The 25,031-nt window shown below is 52.5% G+C and overlaps 2 protein-coding genes across 7 annotated transcripts; both read right to left on the bottom strand.

Moving 5' to 3' along the window:
• LOC124233880 (F-box/WD repeat-containing protein 15-like) lies at positions 1–17,611 on the bottom strand. The gene is made up of 6 exons (XM_046651142.1): positions 17,566–17,611; positions 13,793–13,944; positions 11,621–11,658; positions 5,316–5,479; positions 4,770–4,888; positions 1–4,261 (listed from the first exon to the last, which is right to left on the bottom strand). The coding sequence occupies exons 1-6, from the start codon at positions 17,609–17,611 to the stop codon at positions 4,217–4,219; spliced, it is 564 nt and encodes a 187-aa protein (XP_046507098.1). The 3' UTR covers positions 1–4,216.
• On the bottom strand, positions 16,923–24,948 carry LOC124233885 (cyclin-dependent kinase 20). 6 transcript variants are annotated; one of them, XM_046651149.1, is made up of 8 exons: positions 24,603–24,948; positions 24,087–24,200; positions 21,824–22,012; positions 21,459–21,580; positions 21,205–21,324; positions 19,766–19,889; positions 19,237–19,392; positions 16,923–17,900 (listed from the first exon to the last, which is right to left on the bottom strand). In XM_046651149.1, exons 1-8 carry the CDS (start codon positions 24,675–24,677, stop codon positions 17,703–17,705), a joined length of 1,098 nt encoding a protein of 365 aa, XP_046507105.1. In that variant the 5' UTR covers positions 24,678–24,948; the 3' UTR covers positions 16,923–17,702. The 6 variants fall into 6 exon arrangements, with proteins under 6 accessions (XP_046507105.1, XP_046507106.1, XP_046507110.1 ...); XM_046651150.1 differs by having other exon boundaries at positions 21,205–21,267; XM_046651154.1 differs by having other exon boundaries at positions 24,091–24,200; positions 24,603–24,620.
• Positions 24,949–25,031: the final 83 nt, after the last annotated feature.

Raw genomic sequence — 25,031 nt, 5'->3', positions numbered from 1 at the left:
CATTTCTGTCCAGCGGCCGCCACTGGACCTTCCCTGTAAGTAACTCCATATGTCTCATTCACTGTCTCTGAGTCTTTTTTTTGGTCTCTCAGCAACCTGTCCCGCACTGTCTACCCACCTGGGCGTGCAGCCAAACACTGTAAAATGTCACCCCTTTCCAAAATGATTTATAAATGTAATGCATTTCAATCAGAATGCAAATTTCATTTGTTTTAGACCTCATAAAAATGGTTCCAAAGTTCATATGGGAGAGTGACTACAAGGAAAATTTTGAAATCACCAGCGTAAAGAGGACCTACCCTATCAGATATTGAGAACTTTTATAAAGCTGAATTACAAGCTATTCAAATAACATGATAGCAGCACAACCACCAGGCAGATAAATAAAACAGAGGAGAGTTCAAACACAGGCCCAAATATAAAGGGGAATTTGATATGCAAAATAGGGGGCACTGTAAGTTGGTGCAGAAGAGGCGGTTTATTCAATAAACAATGTTGGGACAGCTATCTAGTTGGAAGAAACTAAAGGCAAATCCTACTTCCAATCATATACAAAATAATTCTTGATGAATTAGAGATAAATGTAAAAAAAATACGTATACATACACAGACACACAGACACATATGAATAAAATATAGGGGAAAAAAGACTTCAACTGAGGGTAAGGGGGGCCTTTTAAATCATGGATACCCCGAAACCATAAAAGGAGGAAAAGAATTGTGATGGAGCATAAACAAACTAAACTTCTGTAAAGCAAAGCCCCAGCAAGCCTAATCCTGGAGGGTCTCTGCCACTCGAGTGGAGGCACCTCGTTCCAGCCGGCGGCTGCACAGGACAGTAGCCACGAGCGGGACGCAGCTTCGTCTTCCTGTCCTTCAGTTTGCTCACCCAAAAGTGGAGAAAACACCACAGCCCATCAGGCACACAGGAGCCCGAGAGGGTTAATGAGTTAACTGACGTTTCAGTCCCGTTATCCCTCCCAATAACCTCCTCCCTCCCACCCCAACGGACGAAGAATAGGAGCAGAAAAGCACAAACATGGTCAAGTGACGGGTAATCAACAAAGTGAGAACCTCAGATAATATTCTGCATATCTGACTGGCGAAAAATACTGATTATAAGTAACGCTGGCAGCCATGTGGGAAACCAGTGTTCTCACACGCTCTTGGCGGAAGTATACATTACTACAAACTTTTTAGCACAAATCTGGCAGTATTTATTAAAATCTAGACTGCTCATGAAGTTGACCAGCAACCCCACTTACAGAAATGTACCCAAAGCATAAAAGCTCTAAGACGTCGGCATATGTGGACAAACACTCTACGTGTAACAGCAAAACCTGTGACTCTGAGCGCTCATGGAGGGAGAAATGGCTACATAAAGCAGACACGCCCGTGCGAGGCAAGACGAGAAAGTTACCACAGGAACAGACAGGAACTGCGTGAGGCCTGCCCACCAACAGGGACGGGAAAAGCAGCTTATGGAGAAGAGCAATAGGATCTCATTTTTCTTTAAAAAATTTTAAAAAGCAATCCTCTCTAACAACCAACCCCTCCCTGTGTAATCACACACACGTGTGCGCTGACATCCATCTGTGCAACCACAGCAGGGCGCAGACCCACGGGTACCAGTGGTTGCAGAGCGGGAAGGACTAGGAGGGAGGAGCACAGACTAGGAATCTTACTCTAGACACGTGTACACTGTTGAAATGTTTATGAGAATGTGTGCGTTGAATTTTTTAAAAAATTAGTAGATGTTAAATTGAGCAGAAAATACAGATAGCTCCCCAATACCGCCTCTCTCCCCACACTCAGTTTCCCCGATTATTAACACCTTGCACTGTGGGGGACATTTGTTACAAATGACGAGCCAATATTGATCCATTACCATGAAATGAAGGCCACAGTCCACATTAGAAGCCACTCTTTCTGTTGTACCTTCTGCGGGTTTTGACCAATATATGATGACACGTACCCACCATCACGGTATCACAGAGCAGTTTCGCTGCCCTCAAAGCTCCTGTGCCCCCCATTCGTACCTCCGCCAGCCCCCCAACCCTGGCAGCCCCTGATCTTCTTACTGTCTCCATACTCTTCCCACCCCATCCAGTGACTGTGCTCTGACCCAAATGAGCAGCAGTCTTATGTCCACACAAAAATCTGCCCATGAATGTTTAAAGCAACTTTATTCATAATTGCCAAAACTCGAAAGCAACCAAGATATCCTTATCCTTGAAAGGATAAATAAACCATGGAACATGCAGACAATGGAATATTATTCAATGTTGAAAAGAAATGAGCGATCAAGTCATGAAAAGACATGCATATTGCACAGAAATGCACGCTGCTGACTGAAACGGCCAACCCAGGAAGTCTACATCCTGCACGATTCCAACCAACAGAGTGGACTTTTTAAAAATAAAATAAGGTTGAAGATTTGCTCATACAGCATCTTAAGGTTGGGAAGCCAGGTGGAACAGCCGTAGAGTGTTCTGGACGTCTGAGACGGTCCCACGCTGGAAACGATGACCACCTGACAGGAAGGTTCGGCAAACTGGGCTGCAGCCAAACCCGGCCCACTGCCCATTTTTGTATTTTTACGTTTTAGTTTAAAAAAATCAAAAGACTGTTCCATGACAAGAAAATTACATGACACTCATTTAAGTGTCCGTAATACGGCTGTATCGGAACACAGCCGCTCTCTTGTTTACTTGTTGTCTATGGCTGCTGTTTCATGACATCATGGCTGAGTCGCTGTGGCAGGACCACATGGCCTGCAAAGCCTAAAATACTCGCCGTCGGGCCCTTTACAGAGAAGGCCCGCCGACCCCTGTGCAAAGCTCTCTGTTCCAGTCAAGGCCTTTTTGTTTTGGTCGCCGTGGGACTTCTGAGCAGCCTTCAGGTGCTCTTCCTGCCGAAAGCCTCTAAGCCAAGCCTGCCGTGGCCACTATCCACAGCTGGAGGCTGGCCTCCTCAGGAGGGCCCGCAGGGGATGGGGCAACAAACTGCAGAGAGACAGAAACCAGCCCCCGAGGCCAGTCCATCTCCAGAGGCCTCTCCTCGAAGTGACAGCCTCGACCATGACCGTGCACACGGGAAACCAAGCTCGTGAAAGAGAAGAACCAAGACAAGCAACTGAAAAACTGGCCACGGAGGAAAGAGAGATGCTGCAAATAACTGCACCCTTTAAACAAAAAAAGAGCAACCAGACAATCTGAAAAGTTCCCGGAAATTAAAAATGTTTCTGTAAGGCAGACAGTCAACAGATACTCTCTGAAGTATACAGATCGAGGAGCAGAATCTCTTAATCAAATATAAAAATTGGTCAATCGATGGCTGCCAGGAAAACTAAAATCAGAAATGATTTAAAAAGTGGTTAGCTCTGGGAAAAGAACCTGCGTGGGGGGATATGTTTCTACTTCTTATGAAGTATCTTTGAGTCCCATTTTTCCTTTTACATAAAAGCCTTGATAGTGTTTCACTTTTATGATTCAAAAGTAAACAAATTATAACTAACCATAACTCATTCCGAAACTGCCCTGCCCCCCGGCCCCCACTTTCCTCCGTTTCCGAGCGCCCGTGCCAGTTCCTGGAGCCCTGAGATGACCTGGGCTGCCGTCTGCATCCGTCCCGACTTTCAGAGACTCGCTCAGGCACCGGCAGCCACCAGGGGCCTCACAGGCTCAGCCGGCTGTTTCAAAACACTTTTGTCACCAAAGTCACACCTGTTCTCTCTCCTGGATTCCAACATGACGTCTGAGCAGAGCAGAGACCCCAAGGCTGGCACAGGGGTACGAGAATGCTGCTCCCCTGGCTGCCCCACACAGACTGAGAAGGAAGGTCACACAGGTCACAGTCGGTGGTCGCTAAGAGCCAAGGTGCCCTGTTCTTGGGGCCAGAGGAGGGGTCATCCACGGGGAGTGAGGTGGACCCTCCTGGAGCTGGGGCCCCCCCCGCCCTCTCTCCCCCCAGCAAACCTGAGCAACGGCAAGATGAACACCCACCTCACCAGGAGGCCCCCTATAATAAATCGAGGTGCCTTTAGGTGTCCAGGGCATTTGAAAATGTGAAGTAACAGACAGTTTTCCAGGAAAAGATCCCTCAGAGGAGGCTGGGTACGGTCCATGTGTGGCCCCAGGCAGAACCCTTGGGTTTACAGGGAACCACGTGGCCCCAGACTCAGAACGCCTCCCCTTACTCAGTCTCGTCTACACTTCTACAAAATCAGGATGATGATGATAACGTGAACTCTGCTTGGCCGCTGTGAAGATCAAGCGAGATAAGGGACAGGAAACTTTCTAACTATAAGTGCCAACCGAGTCTGAAATACTAATCAAGTTATCATGGTTTTAACACCTAGTTTGCACGTGGGGGTAACTAAAAGCTGCAACTATCTGGGCAAAAATGCCCAGGGAATGGCCTCGACCCCACTGTGGACACGACAGGATGGAGCCTGGCAGCTGCCACCCTGGGTGCAGGTGGCCTGGGTCAGGCCCCTCGGGGAGCGCTGGCTCCCTGGGGCAGCACAGTAGAGCCAAGAGCACGTCACTGCCATCAGTCAGACTCAAGCTTCGGGTGGGACCCAGCACCTGGCGACTGAGCCTACTGTGGCTCAGACTTCTCACCTGTGCCACAGGCCGCTCCTCATCTCACAAGCCGCCTGCGATGACTGAAGGAGATGATGAAGACAAAGGGCCTCTCTGAGACCGAGGGCACCAGGTCAGTGCTCATCCTGCTTGGCCGCCCCTGCCCCCCGGCGGCTCACTCACCTCGTGCAGATCCCAGGTGCGCACGGTGCCGTCCAAGGACCCAGGGCACATCACGGACTTCTCCTGCCTGTCAAACCAGCATGCGTTGGTTGAGATGTAGGCCAGCTCTTCTATCTGTCCTGGAAGAGAACAGAGATGCAGATGCCCGGGATGTGAACTCTCCACTGGGGAAAGGTGGGTGGGGTGGTCATCCTCTTTCTCAGGAGCACAGCAGGTGCTGAGGCAGTGACAGCGGCCGACAGAAGGGGCCAGGGCTTCAGACCTACAACTTGGGTGTCACACCCTGAACTGCCCGCCCCCAGCCACGTAACCGCAAACAGCTCCCTACTCTTTGTTTCTCTCTACTCTGAAATAGATGGAGTAATCCCTTCTTCACTGGGTTACTGTGAGGATCAAGTGATATAACACAGATATAGAACCTGGCAGGGCATGTGCTCCTCAAGTGGCATTTTCCAATTCATTGGCTGAAACACCAAATCCCATGAGACTCAACCAGGGAGAGTGAGCAGTGGGAGGCACACAGCTACCACATTCCCCGTCCCCTACCTTTGTGCCTGGCAAGGGCTTTGCAGGTGAAGTCCTTCTCTGGCCGTCCCGATTCCATGCGGAACTCCAGCTCGGACCGGCAGAGATAATACTGTTTCCAGGTCTGCGTGCCCAGCGTCATCCGGGAGGCCTTACACGAGGACCAGCATCTCAGACACAGCTGCCTGAAACACAGACCCACAGCCCAGGCAGGACAGAGCAGCCATTAGAAGGGGCTGTGGCATCAACAGGCCGAGCTTTGACTCCTGGCTTCACCATCTATTAGCCTGACAACCCACTTTGCCTACACAGCCTCCGTTTCTTCTGCTATTAAATGGGGGTCATGATGAGATGAGACTGAATGAGTGCTCGCACATGGCAGGTGTAAGTGCTTAATGTGAGACCAGCCAATCCGTATAACGGATCCATGAAGCAGTCCTGACCCCCATTCTACACCTGAGAGAGAGGTTAAACAGCTGACCCAGATCACAGGGCCTCAGTCACACAGCCGGGACTCAAGACGCTGCGCTCCCTGACTCCAGTTCTCACTGCTGAAGTGTCTGCTTCTCCCTTCCATCCTGTCACACCTTCACGTGTTCTGTTTCTCTGTTACTAGATGCACGTGTTTATAATTTTTAGATCTTTATGGGTTGACTTATCACTATAAAATATCCTCCTCTCTCTAGTAACACTTTTTGTCTGAAAGTCTATTCTGCCTGCCATTAGCATGGCCACTCCAGCTTTCTCCGGCTACTGTTCACATGGCGTATCTGTCCACATTCTTTTCTTTTTAACATATCCATGTCTTTGAATCCAAAGAGTGTCTCTTATAGACAGCATAAAGTGGAGTATTTTTTATCCCTTCTACCAGTCTCTGCCTTTTCATTGGAGTGTTTAATTCTTATACGGTTAATGTTATTACTGATACAGCAGGATTTACCTATGTCAGTTGCTACTAATTTCTATATTTCATGCATTTTTCCTCTATTTTTCTATTACTGCCTTATTTTGTGTTAAATATTTTCTAGTGTCCTTTTTAATTCCCTTGACATTTCTTCAATCATATTTTTTTAAGTTCTTAGTGGTTGCCTTAGGGATTACTATTAAAAGCTCATAACAATCTAGTTTTGATTAATATCAACTTAATTTCAATAGTAGTTAAAAACTTTGCTCTGTATAGCTCCACTTCCTGCCTGTCTCAACTTGCTGTTATTCTCATACAAATTACATTTTTATACATTATGTACCCATCAACAGAGATTTATAATTATTGCTTTATGCAGTTGTCTTTTAAATCATATAGGCAAAAAACAGTTACAAAAAAAGAATACATTTATACTGCCTTTTATATATGCCTATAGAGTTACTTTACTGGTGTTATTTCTTTATGTGGATTCAATTTACTGTCTAATGCAATTTTTCCTTTCATTTCAATCTGCAAGACTCCCTTTAGGATTTCTTGTAGGGCAAATGCACTGGCAACAAATTCTCTGAGGTTTTATTTATCAGTGAATGTCTTAATTTTCTCCTCCATTTTGCTAGATATAGAATTCTTAGTGACAATCTTTTTCTTTCAACACTTTCGATATGTCATTCCACTACCTTATGGACTCCATGGTTTTTTATGAGAAATCAACTGTGAATCTCACTGCTTCCCTGGTACACGATGGGCTGCTGCTTCTCGTTGCTTTCAGGATCCTCCCTCTGTCTTTGGCTGTATAGTTTGATTAGAGTGGGTCTTGATGTGGAACTTTGAGTCTGTCCAATTGCAGTTCATTGAGCTTTTGGATGTGTAAATTAACATTTTTAATCCAATCTGGCAAGTTTCTGGCCATCACTTCTTTAAATACTTTGCTCCTTCTCTCTTATTCTGAGAGTCCTACTGTGCAATGCTGGTGTGCTTGGTAGTGCCCTCGTGTCTCTTAGGCACTGTCCATTTCTCTTCATTCTCTGTTTCATTTTGTTCCTCAGACTGGATAATCTCCATTGACCTATCTTCAGTTCACTGATTCTATCTTCAGCCTGCTCAAATCTGCCCTTGATTTTTAATTTGATAGTGTACTTTTCTACTCTATAATTTCTATTTAGTTACCTATAAAATTTCTGTTTATTGATATTCTCTATTGGATGAGACATTGTCCTCATACTTCCCTTTAGTTCTTCCCACATGGTATTCTCTACGCTCAACACACAACACAGCTGATTCAAACTCTTCATCTGTAGGTCCAACACCTGGGCCTCCTCGGGGGTGGTTCCTGTCATTTGCTTTGTTTCTTGTGTATTAGCCACATTTTCTTATTTCTTTGCATGACTTCTAACTTTTGTTGAAAACTGAACATTTTAAATAATAGAATGTGAACTCTGGAAATCTAGGTGTGTTGTTTTTGCTGCTTGTTGTTATTGTTTGTTTGATTAATGACATTTCTGAATGAATTCTGGAAAGTCTGTACTCTTTGTTACATGTGGCCACTGAAGTCTCTGCTCAGTTAAATTAGTGCTCACCAGTGACTGACAGAGCTTTCTCAAATGCCTGGACCCACTAAATCTTCCAGTCATTGCCAAAGGGCTCATTTGCATGTTGGGAGATGTGTTCAACACTCCATAAGACAGCTGACAACTCTGCCTTAGCATTCACTTCCTGCTGCACAGAACCACAAGGTCAGCCGGATGTGAGCTTAGCGCCTTCTCAGATGGTTCCTGAGTTTGCAGAGCCCTGCACATGCACGTGCCCTTCTAGATTCCTAGGAATGTGTTGGAGCTTTTCAATGCCCCTAAGGACATCACATCTCCAGCTTTTCCTTTTAAGCTTTTTGGTTAGCCTATTGTTTGCAAACTGCTGTCCACCAGCTGACAGCCGCAAAGTTAGTCAAGAGTCTATAAGTGTTTTGACAAATGTCCCACGGTAAAGACTTTTCACGCTGGGTGAACTCCAAGTCAGGCCAAATAAAGACAGCCTGCACGTGGGGTCTTCCAAGAAATACCAAGCAGATCACATAATGACAATTCTCTGGGAGGAGGCTTTGAAGGGTCTCCAGTCCCATTCTTCCCCCACGCCCCAGTGACTGCCAGGCTCCCTTCACCCTGTTGTGAGCTGCAGGCCGGGAGTTCCTCCACAGAACCAGAGGGGCTTATGGGAACAGGTCAAGTGAACACTTGTTCTCACTAAGATTCAACCATTTTTTCTTGAATAAACACTTCCTAGACTATTACAAGTCTCTGGTCAATGGCCAGAGTTCTGAAAAAGTTGATTTTCACAATTTGTGCCAGTTTTTCATGGCTTTTATCGAGGAAAAACTTTTTGGAGGTCATTAATCCACCATGTTCCAAGAACCTGCATTCTTAACTTGTGTGTGATGGCTGTCAGTTCTATGACAGCCTCTCTCTCCTAAGGTTGTTGAGGATAAAATGTCAGCTCGTCCACACAACAGAGAACAACTGAATTCCCACCTGGCCTGTGGACCCCAAAGGGAGAGACACACGGCTCTTGCTCTTGGGCACCTTCAGCTGGTGGTTAGGAAAGGGATACGCAAAAGTAAAAGTCAGGGGAGAAAAGCCAGGTTTCTTAAGGGGCAGCCGACGGTGCTGTTGGAGCTGAGCACTGGGAGAGCGGGTCTGGCTGGGAGGGGTGAGGGAGGGTTCACGGGCAGAGGCTCACAGCACTTCCAGGCCCCAGATGTGCGTCATACGGCTCCAGTCCATCATTCACATCTCACACAGGGCGCGAATGAGGTCAGGTGGGAAATAAGCGGCTCACAGCCCACGGCCTGAACAAGCACAGCAGAGTCTCTCTCCATCACGGCCCTTACACTCACTGCACACCTACGTGAGGCGCTGTGCTGGGCACTAGGGACCTTCTCACAGTGAGAAGATGCCAATCCCCGTGTCAGATGAATGTTTTTACTGTGCTTGCTGAAACTCTGGTCCTTCTACCAGAAGTGGCACACTGGCAGCCTGTGGTGGAATGGACCCCCAGATGACTTTGTTTAGCCTACATGGGATTGGCCCACATCAACTAGCTGCCAACACTTAAAAATCAGATTTCATGGGGCTGGCCCCATGGCCTAGTGGTTAAGTTCGCGTGCTCTCCTGCGGCGGCCAGGGTTTCCCTGGTTCGGATCCTGGGCGCAGACATGGCACCGCTCATCAGGCCATGCTGAGGCAGCGTCCCACATGCCACAACTAGAAGGACCCACAACTAAAATATACAACTATGTACTGGGGGGGAGGGGGGCGGTTAGGGGAGAAAAAGCAGAAAGAAAAAAAAAAGACTGGCAACAGTTGTTAGCTCAGGTGCCAATCTTTAAAAAAAAAATCAGATTTCACATAAAAATCAGGTAAAAGCAGAAGGTCTAGCTACACTGAACCCAAATTCCCACCTGGAAAAACTTGTCTGGAGTCACACAGAGCTGTGCCCTTTAGACAAGAAGGAGCTCTCGGCTTCACCATGGTCTTCAACATCCCTTTTACCTTTGGGACTCTAAGGCTGAGTACCGGTTGCCTCATATCATCATGCTTATGTTGTTGATTTCCTTTTAGTTGAAGTAAGAGGAAAGGGACATTTCTTGTACCCACATCTCTAGACAGTGTGAAAATAAAGGCTAGACCAAGAAGATGATGTGGTTTAAGAAAAAGGGGAGAGGACACATTTTTTTGTGGAAGTCTATTTCTATATATTTAAGGCCACTAAACATCAAACCATAGGTAGGACCCATGACCAATATTCAGAAGAGATGAAGAGACCAAATGATTTGAAAAAACAAAAAGGCAGACTGTCAACAAGCTGGAAATATGAATAAAGTACATGATGCACCTCAGAAATACAACGATGTATCAAGTAAAAGATACCGTGGCACCAACCCCTTCCACAGAGAGCAATTAATAACAAAACAATCGACTGTACACAACAGAAATTATGTACCTTAAATAAAAGCAAGCATTTGCACTTTTACTTCTAACCAAAAAGCTGGTGTGTTGAAGAAATGGCAGAATTTAAAAGGTTATAAAGCATTTAGAAAAGTAACTTGTAGCATTTTCAATTAAAATGATAAGAGTACAGATTAAAAATATATGACCAGTTAACCATGTTCACTGACTGTGTCCACAAGAACTTCTCTGGGCCTGCAGAGCCTGTGGGCCTGGTGCCATGACAGACACAGCATCAGAAATGACACATGCACGTGACCACAGGTGACGATGCTCCTGTCACAGGTCCAGAAACATAACCCCAGTGCTTTTGTAAGGACATAGGTCAAGCATAGAATCCCAAGGAATGACTTTATGCTGAAAATGGCACCAAACACCACGAAAGAGTAACAGACCCAAGACCCGCTGGTGACTTGACTTGCAGACAGCCATACAAGCTGCCTGAGCAACCTGGAGGCCCAGACGTAACCTTGTCCACACACCCACAAGGGAATCAATTCCAGAACTGAATGTTCTGTCTAGAGCACATTCCCCAAATTGTAGAGAGAAAGAATGAAATCCAGTAAAAGTTCTCTTACTTCAAAACTGACTAAAGAGATTATCAGTGTTTTTCTAATTGATATTATTAGCAATAACAAGTGGATAAAAAGCAACAAACAATGCTGTATGATACTGAAAGTTAAATGCGGCAAGAATGGCATTCCAGAATTCTCAAATATCTCAATGCACAGTTATCCTAAAAATAAGAACCATCAAGCAAAGGCTCCCCTTTGTTTGGAAGAACCTTCATGTGTGAACAGCTGTTTCCCGTCGTGAGGGACTAAAACTAAACACAGCTCCAGCTGACAGGCAAAGCTACAGTCTGTCCTGTGTTCAGCAAGAGCGAGAAGACGTGACACTTCTATCTCGGCGCAAAAGGAAAGTGTCCAGTTCCAAAGGAGGTGAACAGGAAAGAAACACTTAGTAACTTAACGATTAAAATGTAATTTTATTTTCAATTTTAACTTTCTGAGTTTTATTTAAGTTCTGATATCATACATACTTATACAGCTATGCTGTTACAGCAAAGTTGAATTAAAATAAAAGTGGTTTCCTTGTCCGTTGACTCGTCTTCTTGGAGCCAGCTGCACTCATCGCTTACACTGCTGCCCCTGAGTGTGCGACCCTGCCTCACAACAACCTCCCATTCAATTAAGACAATCTCTGATATTTTCATGCACTATAAAACAGTGTCTTACACCCCAACCAGGGAGGAGTTTCCGGCAGGTATGGGCTGTGGACTGTCCCTTCTTGTATATGCAACAGAGCCAGAAACGCAGCGAGTGCTCAAACACTTATCCCGTGCACCCAGCTCTCCTTTGCGGGGCCCGCTCGGGACAGTGTTCAGCTCTTCCTTCACTCACCTCCACAGGTCCTTGGTCTTTGAAACCTCATACCAGACCTAGAACAAGAGGCAAGAGAAGAGAGAATGTGGTCAGTCAACACACAGCTAGCACCAGCCTGCCAGTCCCCGCGAGAGGACAGAGCTAAATCAGACCCAGTGCCCGCACTCAAGAAACCTCACCCTGGGTACTTAGAGACGTCAGACAGTCAAATAAAAGTCACCACATAATGAGTGAGAACGGAGAGAATGACCAAGTCAGTGGGGCCACAGGGTTCAGAAGTGATACTGCTGAAGACCGGAAGGATGAGAAGTTGTCCTCCAGGGAGACTCAGAAGAGCGACAACGATGGGGAGTAATTTGCCTTAGTTAGAACACGAGGAGCTGGAGAGTAGCTTGGATCAACTCCCAGAGGTTGTAACAGCAAAAACAGTTAGAAGTGACTTGAGGATTGAGAGTCAACACTGGTGGGTCAGACGGTGTTTTAGGAAGATCACTCTGGCTGCTGTGGAAGGGTTGGAAATGAGGGCTGAGCAGCAAGCCCATAGAAGGCTGCTGCAATGGAGCAAATCGAGGCGTTGGCCAAGGGGATGTCCCAGATATGCCAAGATGGTGGAACGGAACAGCCACGTCGCGAGGGGCATCATGCAGGCCTTGCTCCCACAAACTGCCCTCTGCATACGTTATCTGGAAGAGGCTCAGGACGGCCCTGGAATGGGGATCTGAGTACCATGCCCCCCGCCTCAGGCCCACGCCTGCATCCTGGAATTTCCTGGCATCCCCCGCTGGGCCACCCCGGATTCTGGAGCCTCAGAGCTTCAGTGGGAAGCACTCTGGAGCTTTCTGTGGCCCAGCCCACTGAGGGTCCCATCCTGGCAATGTGGCTTTCCAGGCCCTGTCACAAGCAACGACCATGCTTTCTCAGCCCAGGCTCCTACTTCCACGGCCTTCACTCATCCAGCAGATCAAAGTTTCTCAGTCCTTAAGAAGTTTTTGGCTGGTAGGAATGTAAAATTTCTATTTTGCAAAATCAAACCAAGCAAGAAGATTTATGCATGTTCCTTTTCTACAGTTCCCAGTGCAAAAGCCAAATGAGACCTTATTTCCCGATTATAGAATTATAATATGTAATACAACCTGCAAAATAGATGCTACCCACCTTTTGGGATCCCAGTTAGATCCTGGCCTTCACAACGACACCATGAGGCAGAATTATTGACCTCATTTCACAAGAGGCCAGGACCTGGAGAAGTTGGTGCTATCTAAGGGGATAAGACATCTCCCTTTCAAACTCGGCCCCTCGCTCTCCCCAGCCTGATGCTGAGGAAACAGCCAGAGTGCCAATTCCAACTTCGTCCAGGACCACCTGGGGGACCTGGGACAACACACTCACTGTGCGATACTCACTTTCCTCACCGGTAAAAATGGGGATGAAAATCCAGTATTTTACTTAAAACATTTAAAATGATAATTACAGAATTCAGGTAAGGATCTGTTTATTAATCTTTTTATAATGATATAACAATGTATTTTAAAAGAAATTCATTTACTCAACAAATATTTACTGAGAGTACTCTAAATGTCAAGCCATACAGTGGGCGCTGGAGACACAGCGACGCAGAAGAGAAAACTGCCTGCTCTCAGGAGTCCAGCGGGAGAAAGCAGACATTCAACAGTCAGGCGGCCACAGCTGCGCCAGGTCCCAGAGCATCTGTGACACGGCGCAGCGCCGACCACACTAATGCACTGGACCGACAGCGAGCGAGCACAGCTGGGACGGGGTGCGAGTGGCCGGGAAGGGGCAGTCCTGAGCCCGCAGGAGGAGGTACCACTCACGGGGTGGGGGGGAGTCACAGCTTTCCAGGCTGGCCCCAGAGAGAACTTCCAGAATATTCCAGAAAGGTGGGAGGAGAAAGAAAACCGATCCCCAAGCCATCGCGAAGGATGCATCCTGATGGCAGGATGCGCGCGTCTTGTTCTCATGGTCCGGACGGAGGAGTGGACAGAAAGACGGCGGGGTGGGGGCTTGCAGAGCGACCCCTCCAAGGCCGCCGAGGTCACACCCCGGATCACGAATTCAGGGCCGCCCGACGCCCTTCCCGGCTGCGGAAACTGAGGCCCGGAGGAGGGCCGGCCGTGGACGCCGAGTGACCCTGCACCGAACCCTGCCTCAGCCTGGGACACGGCGCGCTACCTTGTCCACCTGGGCGGCGCAGAGCAGGTCTCGCGCCTCCAGGAAGGAGAAGACCTGCGGCAGCTCACGCGGAACAAGGGGCAACGCCACCGCGCCCGCCAACCCATCTGTCCCGCCACGTCCACGCCGCGCTCCCACCCCGCAGGCCAAACCTGCTCAGCAGCCGCGCTTCCGTCCCGTTTGACCAATCCCCGCTGACCCACCGCGCTTCCGCCCACCCACCGCGCTTCCGCCCCGCTCAGCCAATCCCCGCCCCGCACAATGCGCTTCCGCCGTGCAGGCCCTTCCTCGCCCAGCCCGAGGCGCTTCCGCCCGGCTCAACCAATCCCCGCCCGCTCAACGCGCTTCCGCTCCGCCCAGCCAATCCCCGTCCAGCACAATGCGCTTCCGCCCTGCAGGCCCTTCCTCGCCCAACCGAACGCGCTTCCGCCTCGCTCAACTGATCCCGGCCCACCCGCCACGCTTCCGCTCCGTTCAGCCAATCCCCGCCCAGGCCGCCACGCTTCCGCTCCGCTCAGCCAATCCCCGCCCCGGCCACCGCCCTTCGCTCCGCCGGCGGTCCCTGCCCAAGCCCAGCGCTTCGCCTCAGAATAGCCCGCCAGCCTGCTTACTCCTTGGCCTCTGCCTTGCTTCCGACCTCTCCTTTGGGCCCTTGCCCAGACCCTCGCCCACCCCCTTATATTGACATTCACCCTCGTCCTGCCCCTGCCCCTGTTCTTCACCCTCGCCCTGACCCCGATCTAACCTCCGCCCTTGATTCGACCCCCACGCTGGACTTTATGGTGGCCCTGAACCCAGCACCTCCCAACCCCTTGCCTTAGTACTGGCCCTGCCCTCGACCTCACCCCCCACCCTCTCTCAACCTGACCTTTGACCTGGACCTCTCGTTTACCTGGTTCCGGCCTGGCCGTCACCCTGACCCTAGTCCTGTCAGTGGCCCTTATTCTCACCCTAACCCTATTCCTCGACCTTAGCCTTGCCCTGATCATCACCCTTGATCTCAGTAGCATCTGCTCTCTACCCTCTCCTGACCCTGACACTCACCTGCACCCTGAACTTCACCCTAGCCCTGACCCTCACCTTCACAACCGTCTTCACAATGACCCTCAGACTCCCTCTTACCTTGGTACCGGCCCTTGCCCAAGCCCTGGCCCTAAACCTGGTGCCTCCCTTGCCATGGCCTCTGCCCTGGCCCTGGCCAAGTTTAGATCAGAGTGTAAGGATGAGGTCACGATCAACTTGAAGGTCAGAGTGCGTCAGGGTCACAGTCAGGATGAGGGATCAGGGACAGTGATGGGGGTCAGAATCAGAGTGAAGGTGAGTGTCCAGTGCAGGGTGAACTTCTGTGTCAGGTTAAGGGTCAAGATGAGAGAGAGGGCAGGGTCATGGTCAGTGTCAGAGTCGGTTCAAGGTGAAGATCAGTGACGAAAATTTTAGGACGAGGGTTAAGGTCAAAGTCCAGTTCAAAATCAGGGTGAGGTTCAGGCTCAGGGTCAGGTTGAGGATCCATTAGAGGGTCAGTAAGAGGATGAAGGTCAGGGTAAGGATGATGGTCGCTGTCAAGATGAAGTAAGATTGAGAGGGGTTCAAGTTGACAGTGAACGCCCAGTTCTGGGCAGGATTCAAGGTCAAGATGAAGGTGAGGTTGATGTTCAGCATTAGGGTCAGGGTCCAGATCAATGTGAGGATAATGTCAAGGTCAAGCTCAATTAAAAGTCAAGGTGTTTGTTTTCTCTTGCTGCTGGAATGAGTTATGACTCCTTCTCCCTCATGCATGGGGGCACAATTATGTTGAGCCAACCTGCATGACCCAGGACACCCTTTCCAAATCAAGGTCTGTACCCTTAATCACATCTCCAAAGTCCCCTTTGTCATGTAAGGCAACATATTCATAGCTTGGGACATGGACATCTTCAGGGGGCCACTATTCCACCTACCACAGAGGGTCAGCGTTAGGCTTATAATCAAGGTTAGGTTCAAGGTTACATTCAATGTGAGGATGGGTCAAAGATGAGGGTGATGTTCAGGCTGAGGTTGAGGGTCACCGTAATGGTGAAGGTCAATGTCAGTATAAAGTTCGAGTTCAAGTTCAGGGTCCAGATCAGGTTCAAGGTCATGATGTGATTAGGGTTAGTCAATGGAGACAGCCAAGTGTGAGTCCAGGTTCTGCTAGAGGGTCAGCGTTAGGATGAACATCACTGTCAGGGTGAAACTGAGATCTGAGTCGAGTTCAGTGTCAGTATCAGAGTCATGGTCTGACGGTCATGGTCATGATCATAGTTCTGGGGTGCAGACTAGTTTCAGTTTCAGCTAGAGTGGACAGTGTAGTTCAGAGTCAGGATCAAGGTGAGTTCAAGGTTGGAGGGGTCAGTATGATGGTCCTTGTCAACGTAAGGATTCAGTGTAGCAGGGTGAAGTTGAGTGTCAAAATCAGTTTGAGGTTGGTGAGTGTCTCATTCATGAGCATTCTGGGTCATGATCAGTGTGAGAAAAGCTGTTATTGTCAAGGAAATGTCCAGGTTGAGGTGAGTGTGAGGGTCATGTTAATGGTCAGCATCAGGATCAGGGTCATGATGAGCATCAACGTAAGGTGAACGTCAATTAGAGGGTCAGTGTTGAGGTGAAGGTGAGGGCCAAGTTCATGGACAAGGTTAAGTTCTAGGTCAAGTGGGGTTAGAGTTAGGGTCAAGGTCAGGGTCAATACCAAGATCAAGGTCAGGTATGGGTGGGTGAGGGTTACAGTAGGTGTAAACAACAACTGGGGTTTATTGTGCTTTGTATTCCCTCTAGGGTTTGCAGGACAGTGACTGTGGCAGTGTTAGTCACCTGTGCCCTTGGTGCTTACAGAAGTTTATCCACATGGAGCACAAAACGAACATTTTAGGAATAAAAGATTGCTAAGAATAAGTTTCTCTAGTCTGTGTGTTTCGTCTAGCCCTGAACCGATACCACATTGTCTCAGCTATCAGAGCCCCCTGAGGAGTCTTGGTAGCTGATAGGGCAAGTCCTTCCATCCTCTTTCTCCTCTTCTTCTGCTTCTGTTTCTGCTGCCTCCTCTCAAACCTTTTATTTCCATACAAATTTTAGAATCAGCTTATCAAATTATTCAATAAGAAAAACAAGAGCCGGCTGGGGTTGTATTGGGATTTACTGAACCAACAAATGGGTTCCAGGAATGCCTGTCCCTTGATTTGCTTGATATCCAAGTAAGGTGGTGGCCCATCTGGTCCTGGCTCACTCTTATCCTGAAGGCAGACATGCTGGCAAACCAGTTTACGGCGTTGGGTCCTCAACCTGAGCCATCACTGGGCCTTGACTTCACCTCCAAATGGGAGCTCTGTCCTATGACACCCCCAGGACTAGAGTAGCCGTGAATGGGGTCACTTTCCCAGCAACCACAGAGAAGTGAGGGCCAGGAGACGATGCTACCTCAGCCACTCCCCTTGACAGGAAGGGAAGAAGGGCAGACCCCAGGCAGAACTACTTACAATTTTTAAAATAAAACTCAAAACTGAACTAGTGTTTAATGTCTCTGAGAGCAAAACCAAACCAAACCTCCCTTCCCACTTACACTTCTGACATGAGGAGAGCTCACACTCTGTGCTGCCCCAATAGCCCCACCAAGACCATCCCTGACCAGGAAGCCAGCGCCTGAAGAACCAGCACCCCGGCGGGCTCGGCAGCAGGGTGCCTGTCTCTTTCTGGTGGGTAAGTCAGCAGCATGCAGACACATGACCTGGGTCTGCTCTGCTGGGGCTGGATGTCCTCGTTACCTGGCTGGGAGCAGGCCCATGTATCGAGTGGGCCCCATGTGGCCATGGGAAGGCTGGCGGGGGTCAAGTCAGGCTGGAGCAGAGGAACAAGAGGCCCAGGCGGTCATGGGGGCAGGGATGGGGCCTGGCCCAGTGTCTTAGCCCTCTGGGATGAAGGGTCGAATGAGCTCCGGATCCAACAGAGACTCCTCGAGAGGCCGGTCCACGTGGAAGTCATGGATGTGGGGCGGCCCCGCATGGGCTTTAGGGGCAGGGCCCCCTGGACGCCGGGGAATCGGCAGCTCCGAGGGGTGGGCAGGCAGGGGAGCCGTGAAGAAGTATGGGTGCAGGAGAGCCTGAGGAGGGAAGCAAGGAACGGCAGAAGGAGACCAGTCACCTCCCCAAGGCGACACGCGAGTGCGGCCCCACGGAGGCTCATTCCTCCACGCAGCCGACTCCAACACATCTGAGCGCCCATTGTCTGAGCACTGTTCCAGAGGACAGAGAGCCGGCCTTCGCGAAGTTTTCCACACAGCCCGGGTGGGGATGATAATAAGACAAACAAGTAGGATATACAGTGCGGCAGATGATTAGGGCTGTGGGAAAGAGAAAGCACGGCGGGCACGAGGAATACTGGAGGCTACAGGCCTCAAGAAGTGAGGGGAGACCCCCAGGGAGGTGGTGCTCGAACAGAGACCTGAGGGGTGAGCCAGAGAGGCTGGGGACAGAAGTCCCCAGACCCCAGGACATGGAGGGCGGCCCTAGGGCCTGAGCAAGGGTCACAGAGGTGACAGCCCTCAGCATGTGAGGCCTATGAGCCACTAGGACCTGGGCTGCTCCACTGGCAGGGAGCCACAGGAGGGCCCTGCAGGAGGCTGTGGTGGCCTGCCTGGACAAGGCTGCTCTGCCAGGTGGAGAGGACACTGAATGGGCGAGAGGAGAAGCGGACACTGGGAGGCAGTGGGGGGCGGTGGCTTAGACTAGGGACAGCACTGGGAAGGTACTGCTGACATAGGGACTTACCAGGGGCGCACGTGAACACAGGCTGCTGGTGCCAAGGGTGGGGAGGGGTCACGAGGCCGGGGGGAAGACTACACCTGACAGAGGCCCTGACACCACTGGCCACCAGCCCCAGGTCCTCCCCTCCTTCTCGGCCTCCCAGCCACAATCTGCCCCTCCCAGTCCTCCTCTCCGGGCCTCTGCTCCTCAGGTCTCTTGGGAAAGCCCCCCCTCCTCCGTTCAACCTGTGCGCCTCTAGGAAGCCTTGTGTGACCCAAAGTTAGTCCCAACCCCCCTCCCCCCGCTCCCACAGCCTGGCCACCCTGCCTCACCACAGGGCGGAGACCCCAAGGAGCCGGGGCTGCATCTGCTTGCTCACTCTGGGCCAGGGCCCAGGACAATGCCTGGCACCTGCTGGACGCTGAGTAAACACTTGTTGAAGGGATGAAGGAGCCAGTCACGAATGACCCGAAGATGTGCTCTCTTGTGAGGTGGGCACACCCTTCGAACGGGCCGTCCCTGCCCACCCGCCCACCTGTTGCCCCTCTGGGATCTGCTCACAAGAGACATACCTGCTCCTCGGCCCCCATTCTCAGGGGTTCTGGTCCCAGCCCATCACAGGCTCTGAGGGAACCTGACCTGCTGGGTCCCATGGGCACAAGTGGGGAGGGTCAGAGCAATGGGGTCCCCTACCTTGGAGGCTGAGATGCGCTGGCACGGAGGGTACAGGAGGAACTGCCCCAGCAGGTCCAAGGCCTGGGGAGAGGCGTCGGGCAGCACCTCCTCCAGGGGCACAGGCGCCTGCTCCTTGAAGGAGATCTTGTTGTAGTCGGGCAGCTCCGTGATCTCCTGGGAGAGAAGGGGTGCGTCGGGGCCAGCACCCACGTCGGTTCTTGCTCCGTGGCCCACCCTGCTCTCGCAGCCCATCACTGATGCCTTCGTGCACTCACTCAGTGCCTCCTCCTCCCTCACCCTCTCGAGCCCCACTCCAGGCCCAGCCTGGTGAGAAGCGCATGTGTGCTGGGACAGGGACGGGACCTGGCCCTCCCTCCCCCAGCAGCGCACAGAGGGAGGAGCCCCTGAGCTGGGCCAGGACAGTGGTCCGGAAGGTCAAGGAGGTGGGGGGCCCTGCGAGAGAAGGTGCAGGGGAGGGGAGTCACTGGCTGCTGCGGAGGATGGAGGACCCCTGTCCCCACCCCTCCCCATGGCGGGCCCTGCAAACCGGCCAGACTTGAAGGCTGGGAGTGCCCAAGATACGAAGCACACAGCAAAGCTGTTCGATGTCATTCTCCCCAGGGAAAAGGGGGGACCCATTCAACAGCTCCCCCAGGATGCAGCCCACGGCCCTGTGGATACAGAATCCAAACAGTCCTATTGCCTTACACCACAGACACAGATCTCCCCACACACCAGCCCCATCACCCTGCCCATGGACACAGATGTCCCCACCCCAGCTCCACTGCGCCATACCACAGACACATGTTTCCCCATCCCAGCTCCATCGCCTCACACCATGGACACAGATATCTCCACCCCAACTCCATTGCCCCACACCACAGACACATTTTTCCCCACACCAGCTCCATCACCCACACAAGGCCACAGTCTCCCCACCCCAGCTCCATCGCCCATACCATGGACACAGATCCCCCCACCACAGCTCCATCGCCTCACACCACAGACACATCTTTCCCCACACCAGCTACATCACCCACACAAAGCCAGTCTCCCTACCCCAGCTCTGTCGCCTCACACCACCAACACAGATCCCCCCACCCCAACTCCATCGCCTTACACCACGGGTACAGATTCCCCCTACCCCAGCTCCATGACCTCACACCATGGACACAGATCCCCCCACCCCAGCTCCATTGCCTCACACCACAGACACAGATCCCCCCACCACAGCTCCATCGCCTCACACTACGGACACAGATCCCCCCACCCCAGCTCCATTGCCTCACACCATGGACACAGATCTCCCCACACCAGCGTCCATACCTTACACTAGGGTCAAACACCTACAAAGTAGCCTAGAGGTTTCACAGCCAAGAATACAGACCCCTCAATAGTCGAAGACCTCAAGCCTATAACATAGAGCATATGCCACTCTCCCAACAGCTCTCAGGCCTCAGCTCTGGGACACACGGCAACCCCTCAACAACCCTGAGACTTGTCAGAGCCTCACACTCTGGGACACACAGCCACCTCCTCACGTTCTGGGCAGACCTCCAAAACCGCCCCCAAATCTCAAACTCTTAGGTATGTACAAATCACCCTACCCCCAGTAAAGGTGCAGAGCCTTCCTACTCAGGGACCCAAGTCTCTGGATAGCTCAGGGACATTGCATCCTGGGATACAAGCACCTGTATACCAGCTTAGATGCTCCCCACCTCCGACCACCTTCCCATCCCAGCCCAGAAGCTTCCCACTGGGATAACCACTCCATCCCACCTGAGCCCTACCCAGCTCAAAAATGTCATGGAGAGAAACACTGACCCCAAACTCCTCAGAGATACCCTACGCAGGGAAGGCACCCCCAAGGCAACCTAGAGCTCATGGCAGAAAACACCTCCAAATGGCCTAGAGACCTCAGTGCCCAGGAGGAAGAGGTAACTCCATGACGCACACTTCCCCTCGCCCAGCCCACAAGAGGCTCACCACAGGTCGACACCCTGGTCATACTGGCGGGCACCGTACAGGAGCTCGGGGGCTCGGTACCATCTGTGAGGAGGAGGGCAGGCGGTCACAGCCAGGTCACCAGTCTGACAGCAGGCTACCCTGGAAGGTCACCCCGGCCCCAACACCAGCCCTATGAGCAACGTCTGACAGAAGGTCCAGAAGCATCTCTCCCCCAGCAGGAGGGGTGGGGCCTGTCCAGTGCCAGGTCCTGCCTGGGAACTGGCCCTCCCTACCTGGTGGCCACCTGGTGCGTGTAGAGGCGGCTGCCGTCTGGGGAAAAGACCCGGGCCAGGCCGAAGTCCGCTATCTTTAGCTGGCCCGAGGCACTGATGAGCAGGTTGGCTGGTTTCAGGTCCTGAGACACCAAAGGAGGCATCAGTTCCTCCAGAGCCCCCAGGGGACCGAGGGACAGGAGGGCTGGGCAGGCTGAGGACTCAGGTCAGCCCAGGACAACACCTCCTCCAGGGCCACACCGCTGGCCACTCAGCCCACAGGCCATGCCCCCTCTATCCCCGCTCTGACTACACCTTCTTCAAGGACGGACCCACTCCCAGCCCAGCCCACCTCCCAGACCCCACCGGCCTGTGCTGGAACTGACTCGATGCACGATGTTGTTGGCATGGCAGAAGGCGACCCCCTTGAGCAGCATCTGTAGGTAGCTCTTGACATGCGCCTGGGCCAGCGGCCTCTGGGCATGGCGCACCACCTCGGCCAGATCTGACAGCATGAACTCGAAGGCCAGCACGAAGCCCGCGCCGTGTGGGAACACGGCCTTCAGCTGCACCACCTGCGGGAGGGCATCCCGTCAGCCCCCGGACTCACAGCTGAGACTCTCTGGGACCCTCAGCCCTCGCCCCAGCAGAGGGCCAGGCAGGCAGAGAAGGTGACACAGGAGCTGGGCTCAGAACCAGGGAGCTTGGAGCTCTCTTGTTGCTCCCCTCTCCCGAGAGAAGCTGGGACCCCGCTCTAATTCTCCACTAACACTCAGGGAAAAGGAAGTCTAAAGAAAGCCACTTAGGGCAGCGTCTGATCCCTCAGCCAGCCCAGGAACTGGAAAACCACCTGGATAGTCACACATGCACACATGCACAAGCACAGGTCTCCTCCTGCTTCCTCTAGGGCCATGAAATCCCAGCACCAAGAAGGCATCAGTGATCACAACTCGGCAGCACTGGGACAGCTGAGGACACGTCACACATACTTCCTGAGGGCACAGGGGTCAAAGGGGCCGGGCTGCACAGCAGTGAGCGGGAGCAAGGGCTGGTGGGTCCTGAAGGACTTTAGGGAGCTCAAAGCACAAGGGGACAGACAACTGACAAATGAGGGAACAAACCAACGAGCTAGGTCCGGGTTCTGATGAGGACAGAGGAGACAGGGTGGGGTTGGTTACGCAGGGATCTGGGAAGGAGCTCTGGGCAAGGGAACAGCAAGCACGAGGCCCAGAGGAAGAGCAGGAAGGAGGCTGGAGGGCCTGTGCGGGTGGGTCGTTTAGGGGAAGGACGTCTGCTCTGTTCTGTGCTCCCGGAGCCTAGACAGCGCTTGTCATGAGAGAGTCGCTTAAGAAGCTGTGGGGGAACGAATGAAAGGAGAGGCTGGAGGCGGGCAGGAAGGGAGGATGACGGTGCTCTCGATGTGAGGAGAAGTCACTGGGGGCTTTTCAAGCCGGGCAGTGGACGATCTCATTTACGCTTGTTGAGGGGAGAGGCTGCCGCAGCTGTTCTGCTGAGAGGTGACGGTGGCCTGGGCCAGGGTGAAATGTGGAGTGTTATAGAACCTTCAGGCCTGCTGATCCACAAGACCCAGGCCATGTCACCAGCCTCCTTATGGGCCTCCGCCTCCCAAAGGGCTTGTCAGCAAGCCCTGTGACCTTCCTTGAAAATTGAGAATGGCCTCATTGCTGGTTTTCTGATTTAGCAGGTAGGACACAATCATTTTACAGATTGGAACCCACACATACATGCAGATAATACACAAAATTGTAAAGAAAAAAACAACAGAAGAAAAATCCTATCACCTACAGCCAACCTTAGAGTATATTCCACCAGACTTTACAATAAATATAGCACACACAGGCACACGTTCATACATGTATATGCTATTTTCACACAAAACCAGGAAGACACATGCAGTTTTATAGCATGCTTTTGTCACCCAACATATCATGGACATCTCCAGAGAATAAGTAACAAGCCAGAGTATCACCCACCCTTGGGACATTCTCTACTGCTGACATGGATGAGCGAGAGTACCAGGAAGGGAATGAGCTGGGGGTGTCAGGTGCCCCTCCTCCCAGGTCCACCCCAGCACAAACCACCCCGCCCCCTACACTTGAGTCCTCAAGAGCCAGGTCCGGCCAGTCTTTCTCCGTGTCGCCAGTGCCCGGCACAGGGTAGGGCCGACCCAAGGCCCCAAGGCTCCAATGTCCAGACTCATCAGACCTGGGCCAAAGCCACCAAGGACCAGCTCAGGGTCATCAGCTGGGGGCTGAGCCTCCTCCCCTGGCCTGAGAGAGGGAGATCCTGAAACCTGCCGTGCAGAGGAGCAGAGGACTCAGAGGGACAATGTAGGCACAGCAGTTAACTCAGCTGCAGATGAGAACAGGAGCTCAAGAGGTGGCAGCTATCACTATCACTAGAAATCACTAACTGTTTCTAGGAAAAAGGGTAAGTTAGTGAATGAATGAACGAACGAACGAGCACACAAAGAGATAGGTGGGTGAAGGAGAGAAGGAATGAGTGAGGGTAAACGTGGACAAGAAAGGGAGTCACTGAGGGGTGAGAAAACATCTAGGCCAGCAGAGTGGGTGCGGCCCCCCACAGTGGGACTGAGTGCAGGAGGGCGGGAACTCCCGCCCCACTCACATACTGACTGTCCTCGATCTCCTGCAGCGCCTTGATCTCCCGCAGGGCCTGGTTGGGGATGCCGTCCTCCAGCCGCCGCAGGGCCACCTTCTTGAGGGCGACGATCTCTCCAGTCTGTGCGGAATGAAGGCAGACACTGACGCCCCGTCCCCGGCTGGGAAAGAAGGCGAGAGGCGAGGGGACGAGAAACGCGCCTGAGGCCCTCGTGAGGGTGGGAAGCGCCCCCCCCGCCCGCTCTGGAGGGAGATCAGCGCCAGCTGGGACCCAGCAGCGGCGGTGGGGACAGAGCTCAGACATCCACGCCACGCTCCGAGGGGACACTCGCGGGACGACCGGGGGAGCATTGCCGGCGGGTGGGCAGCTGGCCGCAACCAAGGGTGGTGGGCGCACCCCAACGAGAGGAGGGAGGCGGGCAGGCGGGCGCAGTGGCCCAGGCGTGGCCCGGACACGCGCGGATCCCACACGGGCAGGCGGAACGGAGCGGGAGGGGAGCGGGGGCGCGGCCCGCGGGCTCACCTCCACGTGCTTGGCCTTAAAGACGATGCCGTGCGCGCCCTCCCCGATGCGGCCCAGGATGCAGTACTGCTCCATGGCCCTCGCGGCCCCGGGCCCCGCACCCCTACCCCGGCCTCCCCGCTGGCTCGGGCCCCTCCCCGGCCGCCCGCCCCGCCTCCCGCGCCCCGACGCGGCTGCCTAGCAACGGGGCGGCGACGAGCGCCGGGCGGGCGGCCGAGGGCCGTGGGGACGCGCCCGGGCCTCGTCTACGCCCTCCCCGGAGGCCCGCTGTCACTCCGCGGCGCGCTTCACTCGGCGGAAGTCTCCCGCGGGGACAACGCCAGCGCCGGGGCCAGAGCGATGGCGGCCACCGCCCGCTCCGCGCACCGCCCCAACGTCACGTGACGAGCGACGCCAGGGCGCGGCGGGGGAGGGGCCTGGGGCCGGGGG

Source organism: Equus quagga, unplaced genomic scaffold (assembly GCF_021613505.1).
Source record: "Equus quagga isolate Etosha38 unplaced genomic scaffold, UCLA_HA_Equagga_1.0 268.2_RagTag, whole genome shotgun sequence".
Taxonomy (NCBI): domain Eukaryota; kingdom Metazoa; phylum Chordata; class Mammalia; order Perissodactyla; family Equidae; genus Equus; species Equus quagga.
Note: the sequence above shows the minus strand (reverse complement) of the source record. Positions and strands in the feature narration are given on the sequence as shown.

Coding starts and splice junctions, on each gene's coding strand:
- LOC124233880 (XM_046651142.1), bottom strand. CDS start 17,611: ATGGCCACATGGGGCCCACTCGATACATGGGCCTGCTCCCAGCCAG. Junction 5,480..11,620: donor AAGACCAAGGACCTGTGGAG/GTGAGTGAAGGA, acceptor TCTGTGTTTCAG/GCAGCTGTGTCTGAGATGCT. Junction 4,262..4,769: donor GCACCTGGGATCTGCACGAG/GTGAGTGAGCCG, acceptor TGATCTTCACAG/CGGCCAAGCAGAGTTCACGT.
- LOC124233885 (XM_046651149.1), bottom strand. CDS start 24,677: ATGGAGCAGTACTGCATCCTGGGCCGCATCGGGGAGGGCGCGCACGGC. Junction 24,201..24,602: donor TTAAGGCCAAGCACGTGGAG/GTGAGCCCGCGG, acceptor CATTCCGCACAG/ACTGGAGAGATCGTCGCCCT. Junction 17,901..19,236: donor AGCGCATCTCAGCCTCCAAG/GTAGGGGACCCC, acceptor TTCCCTCCTCAG/GCTCTCCTGCACCCATACTT.